This window comes from Natrix helvetica, assembly GCF_964273705.1.
Source record: "Natrix helvetica genome assembly, chromosome: 3".
Classification (NCBI taxonomy): Eukaryota; Metazoa; Chordata; class Lepidosauria; order Squamata; family Natricidae; genus Natrix; species Natrix helvetica.
Window position 1 is genome coordinate 126,233,562 of NC_138549.1, and position 10,263 is coordinate 126,243,824.

The 10,263-nt window shown below is 37.8% G+C and overlaps 1 protein-coding gene across 8 annotated transcripts in view; it reads left to right on the forward strand.

The window, feature by feature from the left end:
• Positions 1-9,825, forward strand: part of FOXP4 (forkhead box P4) — a 181,260-nt gene extending 171,435 nt beyond the window's left edge. For all 8 annotated transcript variants that reach the window (XM_081949066.1, XM_081949061.1, XM_081949065.1 and 5 more), the window contains 3 exons: positions 189-255; positions 2,349-2,515; positions 3,811-9,825. In XM_081949066.1, the coding sequence (XP_081805192.1) occupies positions 189-255; positions 2,349-2,515; positions 3,811-3,955 (379 nt within the window). In that variant the 3' untranslated portion in view covers positions 3,956-9,825. The remainder of the gene's footprint in view (positions 1-188; positions 256-2,348; positions 2,516-3,810) is intronic.
• Positions 9,826-10,263: the final 438 nt, after the last annotated feature.

The window sequence follows — 10,263 nt, forward strand, 5'->3', positions numbered from 1 at the left end:
AAGGCAAGGCTAGGAATATCCCAATACTCCTTAAAATGCTGGTTTTGTATTATGGGAGTTGTAAATTATGGGAATTAGGAAAGACTAAACAATGAGGGAGATGAACAATGTGTTCTTTCCAAGAGAGCTCTGTTATCTTACTCTTGTTTTTTAATAGGAATGTTAAAAGCTGCATCTTTTGCTTACAGGAGTCCAACTTTAGTGAAAAACATGATTTCTGGCCTTAGTTATGGAGCACTTAATGCCAGCTACCAGGTAAGATTTGTGGAGAACCACAATTGTTTCTGTTACAGCAAGCCATCTTTATTAGGGAAATATTGGGTTGGTTGTTCCAAGCCATCAGGGTAATCTCCTGCTCTATTGGAATCGTGTACTGCATTGTAGAAAATCTTCAAAACTCTTTCAATGATGATTGAAGTCATTATTCCATTTAGTTTAATATTCCAGTACAGAATATTCAGTGTGGTATTTTCCCTTAAAATAATCAGAAGAACCAGATTACTATAACTCACACCACTTCACCACCACTGCACTCCAATATCCACCTTCCTGCTGTTTCCGTTACATTGCAATGTTTGCTTATTTTTCACAATACTCACAATATTCTGTATTTTTCACATTATAAGATGCACCAAACCATAAGTCGCACATTAGCTTTAGAGGAGGAAAACAAGGGGAGAAAATCTGTCTCTGCTTCCCAGTATCCATCCAGTATTCATCTGGCTCAGGAGTGGGTTGCTGCCGGCCTTACTGCTGGTTCGGCTCCGTGCACGTGCATATTTGCACATAAATAGGTCTGTGCATATGCACAACTTTAAAAAATGGAAAAATAAATTTGTGCAATGAAAATTGTTCTGCGCATGTGCAGAACCAAAAAACAAGATGGTGCCACTGATGACGCCGGCCGGAGACGCCAGCCGGATTCGGAGGCATGGCAGGCCTGGGTCACTGTCGGTTCCGGCGACCCAGTCTGCCAAACCACTACCGGTTAAGCTGAATCAGGAGGAACCCACCACTGATCTGACTAGTGTCCTTGCAGCAAACAGTAAGCAGCCTGGTCAGCTTCAGCACATTATTACAACCCCAGCACGTGGCTTGTTAGGGCTCCGCTCCATTGCGCCCACCACTGGTCAACTGAGCTGAGCTGCCACTGCCAGGGAACACTGGAGCGTTTGCTGATGAGCAACTAATTGGCGGTTGGATCGGCCTCCTGGAATACTGCTGATCAGCTGTTCTAGGTGGGCGGGGATTGCTGCCACCTATCACCACTGCCACCAATCATTGCCACTGCCACCAATCATTGCCACTGCTTTTGGTGGCAGCAGTGGTGGCAGTGGCAAACGGCAGCAGCGGCGGTGACAATCCCCCTGCCGCAATATTTGCTCTATAAGACACACAGACATTACCACCCACTTTTTTGTGGGGGAAGTGCATCTTATAGTGCGAAAAATACAGTAAGTACTAACTTTTAATAAGGTGAGAAGAAATAAATGACATCAAATGGCAGAATAGATCAATGGTCTGCTATCTTTCTCTTCTGATGGGGAATAACAGATTGGAATAAAATATAGCATTGGGTCCTAACATGGACTAGTTGTGTAGATGTTTTAGGCATATTTTCTGTTAGGGAAAGAGTGACATAGAACTATTTAATGAATCTCATTAAATTAAGCTTCAGACCAAAAGCTTATCAGTATACATACCGGTAGAAAGCTTATATTTCTTACATCTGCTTGAAAAAGACCAACGTTTTTGCCTCAATATTTTTAAAGGGATAAAACCATAAAGGAATAAAACCATAAAAGTTAACCAATGGGGCTTTCAAATAAAGAAGAGAAACAACTGGAATTAAGGAGAAACTTCCTAATAGTGAGAACAATTAACCAGTGGAACAGCTTGCCTTCAGAAGTTGTGGATGCTTCATCACTGGAGGTTTTTAAGAAGAGACTGGACAAACACTTGTCTGAAATGATATAGGATCTCCTGCTTGAGCAGGGACTAGAAGATCTCTAAGATCCCTCCCAGTTCTATTCTATTCTAATTATATTTTAGTTATCTACATTGAACTATTTTTCTTGTAAGCCATCATATTGATATTACTGAATGAGAAGGTAGAAAATAAACATTCCTAATAAAGTAATACATTTTTATTTGTCTAAACTATTGATCTTTTCTGAAAAATGAAAATACTGTTAGTATAAGGGTTTAATCATTTTTCTCAGTAAATAAATATCTGGGATTGTTTTCCAAACATGTCATATTTGAGAATGAAATTTGTGTATATCAGTTGCTGTTCAGTTGCTGTTTTTAAGAATTTGTGAAGTATATCAGTTGCTGTTTATGTTTAGGCAGCTCTGGCTGAGAGCAACTTTCCTCTTCTGAATAGTCCCACCATGATCAACACAAGCTCAACTAGTGGCATGCTACACATAGGCCATGATGATGTGAGCAGCACTGTAGAACAAGTCAACAGCAACGGCAGCAATAGCCCCCGGCTTTCACCACAGCAGTACAAGTAAGCCCAGAAACAAGTTTTAATTTTTTTTTTTATTATTATTATTATTATTATTATTATTATTATTATTATTATTATTATTATTATTATTATTATTATTATTATTATTATTATTATTATTATTATTATTATACAATTGTATCACAGCGGCCAGTTGTTTCGCCGGATTTGGCATTGATTACTAGTCGGGCCCCACCCAGGGGCCTAGGACGTCGTAACGTATTTTCGTAATATACGTGCGGATCCAAGCAGTGCAGCTTTTTGCATTTGACTGATGGTGATTTTGTCAAGTTTTAACTGTTTTAAATGTAATTCCAGTGGTTTTGGAATAGCACCCAGTGTGCCGATTACCACTGGAATTACCACTGCTGGTTTGTGCCATAATCGTTGGATTTCAATTTTTAAGTCCTGGTATTTCGCGACTTTTTCATGTTCCTTCTCTTCGACCCTGCTATCACCTGGTATTGCGAGGTCTATGATTGTAACCTTATTTTTCTCAGATCCTAAATCTATTAAATTTCAATTAAAGTCTACGCGATTTTTTTACAGCAGCTGAGTATGTGGTAAAAAAACAAAAACATGCAGACTGATTATAAATTGCGGCACAATTCAGTAGCAAAAATGATCCACTGGAATTTGTGCAAAAATTATAATATTAAAACAACAACACACTGGTGGGAACATAGGCCTGAAAAAGTCACTGAAAATCAGATGGTTAAGATCCTATGGGATTATTATTATTATTATTATTATTATTATTATTATTATTATCATTATCATTATCATCATCATCATTATCATTATCATTATTATAATACTTTATTCATTAAACATAAAACTCAGTCAACTGAACATTCAAAAATGCATCACAAATACCATTGACTGGTGCTAATGGTTGATACGGGTTGCTGCCAGCATTGTAGTGACAAAGAAATCTAATTTACAATGTTTAGAAAATATGGAGAAAAGGAATATTTTTTCTTAATGTCAAAAATTTAATCATTAGAAAACTGCTAGGAGACTGTAGATTAAAATTGCAATGAAGTATTATATAGTTGACTTGGCTGAACTGAATGTTACAAATATTTCTGTTTTGTTGAAAATATATAGAGGCCTGGGTATTTAGGATCTGGATGAGAGTCAGAAGAGTATTGCTATCCAGCTAAGCAAATACTCTGTTTAACCTCTGATCCTCTATTGTATAGTTCCATCTGAAACCTCTCTTGCCAATCTCTTGTGGACTCTTATTGTATTAGTTCTAATTCTACCTGGTTCTCCAAAATTTTGTTCTTCAGCCATCAAGTTCATGTGAAGGAAGAACCAGCTGAGACAGAAGATGACAGCAGACCTGTTTCTCTCATGGCAACTACCAATCAGAATGTGACGATTCCTGATGACAGAGACCTAGAGGAGGAACTGCCAGTGGAAGACTTGTCTTAAGGGTCCTGCATCTTCATATAGGGCCCATCATTTCCCAGAGACAAAGCAATGGCTCCCACTTTCTCAAGGTGACCTTCAGCATTACTTAGTTAAGGCACTTCTACAAAGCAAAAGGCTTTCCATGAGCCTACCCACTGCTGAAGGCACACACTTTTTCCCCCTTTTTACATCCCAATGACTCTTAAAAGACGTTCACAGAGGGGATGTGAAAACAAAAACAAAAAACGGAGTTGAGCTTTTTCCTTTTCTTATTTTTTTTTTAAATTTTGTAATTGGTAAACGAGGATGGTAGGTTGTTTCTGTCCGAAGACTTCTTTGCTGCCTCCCCTCCCCATACCCCCATCTCATGGGGATAAAAAAACAAGCTGTCTTGTATTGTCTGCTCTGTGTTTTGTCATTTTCAACCCATATGCCTGGTTTCCACAAATCAAGATTTTGGAAGCATCCAGTACATTAAGGGGCAATATCAAAGCCAAAGGCTTCAGTGAATGTCCCTTATTTTCCCATGGAAATTTTCATTAGTTTGCCAGTAATCCCACTGAGAACTTTGCACTAGGAGGAATCTATTCTCACTTTTTCTTACTTTCACACATGCACTGTCTCCATTTCTCACACACATACATCTTTGCCACTGTAACACCACTTCAGAGTACTGGAATAGCAATGGAAGCAAGACCTCTGCCAAGGTCCTAATGTTGCAATTTATGTTCATTTTCTGACTGGGCAAAAAATGAAAAACTGACTTTATTTTATTAAATACATTATAGGATAGCAAGGGGTTACTGCCACACATAAAACCACTTGGTTATTCTTTTTTCCATCCTGTGTTTGCGTCTTTCCAAATTCAAGAAGCATTCTTCTATCAGCAGTCATGATTGACAGCCAGTCTTCAACTCACAAAGCTTTATTCTGCACAGAATCCAGGAATGAATGTCCATTCCCTGCCATCACATAATTTTAAATAACTTTCAGAAACCTATACTGTATATGGGCAGCCAGCAGCCAAGATAATGGGGCCCAGCTTGAGACAAAATCAGGGAGAGACTTCTGCAAGATGAATCTTTTGCTTGCTTCTGTCAGCTGCCATCCTGTGTTTTTTTTCCATTCCAGCAAATACTGAAGCCAGAAAGCATGACTCCTTGATCGTTTATGTGAGCAATGGGAAGTTTTAACAGATGTAAATACAGCTGATTTGGCAAAGCCACCAACATCTCAAGCACTTGGGATACGGAAGGGGGGGTTAAGCTGAAATTTATGGCTGTAGAGAACAGACCAATACTGGGTTGACCAAACAGAATTCAAAGCAATATACCTGTATAAATGTAAGATAAGTAATTCTCCACATTTGTGACCAACCAGAACAAAGCTACAAAGAAGCACAGAGTTTCCTCAAACATTCTCTAATAGAAATATATTGTATCCCACAACTCTTGTGCTACTCATTAGTTCTTAGCTATAAGCCAATGTGGGGGGGAAAGGATGCTTCAAAACTAATAACAAGAATTAAATGTGTCAGATGAATAGTGTTGACCCAGACTTGTCCCCATACTTGATTCTATCAACTCATTGTCTGCTGCCTCATGTCAGAATTTTAAAAAAAAAAATCTAAAGAGCATTTTGTGTGACAGAAAACATCAGGTTTCCAAAGGCTACTTTGCTATTGCCCCCATGAAAGGACAAGCCAAATGCTCCTCCTTGATTACTGAGACTTTGACAGTTGCTGATTGAGAAACTGGTTTGCTTTCTGTGTGATCAGAAATCCAATATCTCAAGGAAGATGGATACTAATGTTTCTAAGGAAGCCTTTCTACAACAGATCAACACATGCTTCCCTTTCCCATCAGGAAATCTCTGAAATTTATTTTCAGGCCAAATTGGGATATAGGAGTTTCTCCCATTATTTTGGAGACAAGCTGACCCAGGCAATTTGATGTTTTCTGAAAAGACAGCTGTTCCTATTCTATATTCTGTAGCCCATGAAGAAAATAAATCATCATAGCTATGTTTGAATAGTCACATTCAACGTTGATAATTATGTTAAATGACCTCCCCAATCTAAGATGCTCAAGAATACTTTGTCAGCATATTTCTGATTAATTTAGGATTCCTTTCTACTCTTCTGATTTTCATCGTTAAATAATGCTTTTCCATTGCTCCAAACACTATGCCGCTGATGGCAGTTGGTAATATATAACATAAGTGTTTTTGACTTAGGAGGGGAAGGGAGAGAAGAGGGGTATTGCATTTTCCTTATATGCAGAATTGCTCCATTTGTCTCAAATACAGTATATTCTTAGTGCCCTTTTCAGCAGCTGGCCAACTGTGGTAACAGACTGTCTTTTTTTAAAAAAATGCTCTTAACTCTCAAGATTATAATAAATCAAGTAGCACTTGAGCCTTTTTACCTACCACAAAAAGGGACATTATTCCTGAACTGCCACAAATTTCTGTTTGTACAAGATTGGTATCAAATTTCTTAGCCCAAATCAAATTCTTTCTCTTAAAAAAAAAGATGGAGGATTATTCTATTCAATAACTCTAAAGCACTGGATAATTTCTATTTACTCAGTTTTACAAATATATCTATTTTCTGGATAGGGCGGGTCATACTAGCATTTTAAAAAAAAGGAAAGGAATGGTAGCTGGCTGATCTTGGCCAGTCTCCATCTTTTTTCCATGGATGGAAGCAAAGCCTTGACTTCAAATCTCAGACTTGGTAAAATTTGAAAATGTTGTATCTAATTCTTGGCATTATCCATCTAACAAGCAAGTTTATACTTCCTTTCTAAAAATTCCCCTGTTCCAAGATTCTCAATTTACTCAATATGTCAAAATAATCCAAACTGATTTTGAATCTAGGTAAAATCAAGAACACCAAAAACAGGAAAAAAAATCCAAAACTGAATGTTGACTGCAAGAAATTCCACAATCTTTACTTCAGAAAATTTGTCAGGATTTGATTTCTGGAACCTACAGTAGAGGGCTCTACCAAACATGCATTTTCTCCTACTTTGTTTCCTACTGTTTCTAACAGGCAAGCAACATTGTAAAGTTTGTCATTTAGATAAAATTAGCTAATTGCTCTGATTTGAAAGGGGCTGTACACTTAAGGGAACCAAGAGGAACAGCCTCTAAGCTGCAGAAAACTGGAGATGACCATGTTTATGGGGTGTAAATCAAAGTACAATAGCTTGTTTTAGCCTCCTTTGAGAACCATCTTCAAGGACCAGAAAGACAGGCAATATAGGATTGCAGGCACTAAGAATACCTCAACACTTTTATTATCCATCTCTCGGCTCCCCGCTTTACTCCAGAAGCAGCTCGAGAAAACCTATCTATCCTCCTTTTATTAAGAACACACCACACCTCATTTTCTTCCTGGGACCATATTTAAATGTCTCCCTGGTGTCCTCTATAGAATGCTTTGCAATTGGCTTAACCATTTACCAAAGACCTTGCTTAGACAAGAAGCATAAACCAAAACACTTAATATTTTTTGTTTTTGTGGTGCTTTTATTCTGACTTATCCTAACTTTTGGCATCAGCCAAAAAGGAAAAAAAAAATTGCAAAGATCCTGCATCCCCTTAGCCCTTTTGTCACTTTCTTTTGATTTTAAGTTATTATTTAAATCAAAGTTTACAGGTGCTGTTTTGTACATTTCTAATGAAGTTGTATCGGGAGCATGGATTGCTGCTTTGTGTTTGAAGTTTCTTGAACCAAGGGTACGCTGTGAAGCCTAGGATGGTTTGGCATTCCATGGGTCTCTTCTGAACCTACTTCCATCTTGCTGCTTGTGGTGTCTTTCTTTCTTTTTTCTTTTTATAGGTCAGAACTGTCTTTATTTCATGTTAACTTTTCAGCTGTTTTTTATACACATTGAAATTTCTCTCTCTTGTTGTTAGCATTTTTTCTTCTTAATTTTCAAAGGGTTAATTGCCCTAACCCCTTCTCCTTCTCTTCCCAAAACTGGTATTTTCTTTGAAACACTGTTGGGTAACTTATGTTTTTGAAATACAGCAGATTCCTTGTAACGTCTCAAACTGGGCTGTTGATCTACAAATTGCACTCTGTGAATTAGAGAATTCTGAACATAAAATAATGTTGCAGGAGTTGCTGAAGTCACATCCTGTAATTGTTTCCCATAAATAAAACCTCCTAGTTTATAGTAAAGTCATGCATCAGGAAAACAAATTATGCATAGTTTATTCCTAAATGTATGCAAGTTTTCTTTTCATTTATTTTTTAAAACTTTGGGTTGCATTAAAAAAAACACAAATTCTTGCAGCCTAAAATGGTATATTCTGGAATGTGTAATGTTTAGTCTCTGTGCGTGCACTGAGGTGCTTTTTTGAACTTTGTTTGATTGCATCACAATTTGTAGTGCTCCATTGTGTCAAATTGCTTTGCAAACAGTTTTAGAACTAAATGGCTATACCACAGTGCTGTTGTATTTTGTCCTTGGCTCCCTTTTCTGTCAATCCTAGTATTACAACTGCATTATTATAGGTTTGATCTTTTCAAAGTTGCCACCATCCTGATTCACTGATCTCAGTTTTTTGTCTTGCCTGGTCCTGGTACAATATCAACCATTTGTTGGACATCTGCAGCTGGACCTGAGATGCCCAGGATATACGTTTTCTGCCAGTATTAAAGTGATGTTTCTTGGTACTGTATAGTCAAGAGCTAAACTGTAACCATCCTAACATTGAGAAGAGATTTGCTTTAGAAATATAAGTGTCTCTGTTCAAATTAAAACTTTTGCCTTGCTGTTTGGGTTTGTTCGTCCTTACCCATTTAAAAAGAGAGGCACAAGAAAAAGAAAGCATGATAGACACACTGGGGCTAATAAATGAATTATCCAATGTAAACTGAGAGCTAAGTAATACTCGATTATAGACCTAGGATGCACTTCAGATTTCAAGGAGAAAAGGTGCTTTGGTGCATGTAGGGGAGCTAAAGTAGCATCTTGTTAATATGGCAACCGTAAGAAAATATTTTGAATTTAAGGCATTCCAGGCAGCCTGGAATACCTTAAATTCCACCCTAACCCTTACTAGCTTCAAAGCATATTTTTACCTTCAAATCCAAAGCATTGCAAAGCCTAACTTGGCTGTTGTTGCAGTGTTGTGCAATTTGTATTTAGCAGATTCCAAAATTAAAAGTTTTCCAATACTATCTCATTTGGGGTAACAGAATGGAGAAAGGTCATCTGGGGCTACAGAACTGAGCAAAAGTTATTGCCAGACAGAAAGTTAATCTTTAAGCCTTTTCCACCATATACTAGACAGTCATTGGGCAGAGTTTCCCCCCAATGCATAGTCAAGCAATATGCTACTATCGCTGTTCCAAAGAAACAGTCCAAGAAACAATTGGATAATTCTTTGGTGAATATCTGTAATTTAGGTTGACTTTCTGAACCTGGAGGCTGCTCTAGAAGCATCCCTAACCTCTGTTGTTACTATACTGGTAGCCTTCCATAGTTTTTTTCTTGAGAATCTTGAAAAAGTTGGGGATGTTTCCCTTTCATCTTATCCATAATTCATTAGGCATTTACTATCTCTCAGGGGAAATGATTCCAGCCCTTCACTGCTGCATAAAGACAAACAATGCAGCCTCTAGAATCCAGTTTTGCCCAAAATGGAGCAGCTCCAGAATGTATTTCGAGGCCAAAAAAAATCCTGCCAGTTTCAGCTCTTTCCTGCCTTCATGTGACAGTATTAATATATGTGTGTGTATCCTCAGAGGATAGCTTTAAACCCAGCTCTCACGGGATCTGTCTGTGCTTAACTATGTCAGATCAGCCTACAAGAAGGAAGGAAGTCGTGTGACTAAACGGTCATCTCACAGCAACTTTCTTCCATGTAGAATTTTTTAAAAAATTAAAAAATGGAAAATTTAGCCACACGATCTGCTACTTGAAGCCTGAAGTGGTACAACTCAAAGACAGGTTTATTCATTGAGAAATAATTGTTTCTTTGAAACAATTGAAGGAAAGTGTTTTAGGTCTTGGATGCTGTGACAATATTAAGTTCCTCAGACAAGTGGCCCTTTCCTTCCGTTGCTTTCCCCATCTGCTTTTGAAGTGGATGAGCTTTAAAATATTGGGTGTGTTTTCTTCAAATGTCTGCCTTATGTGATGAAGCTAGGCTTCTGTAAACAACTTGTCAATATGAGAGGTGGATACTCTTACTGTTAGATTGGCTTAGAATCTAGGCCTGGCCCTGAAGGGAACCAGCACATATCTAAGAATTGGAAAGTAAGAAATGAGGCTTTGGAATCATGGATTTTTCTTCAAACTTGTGCCTGT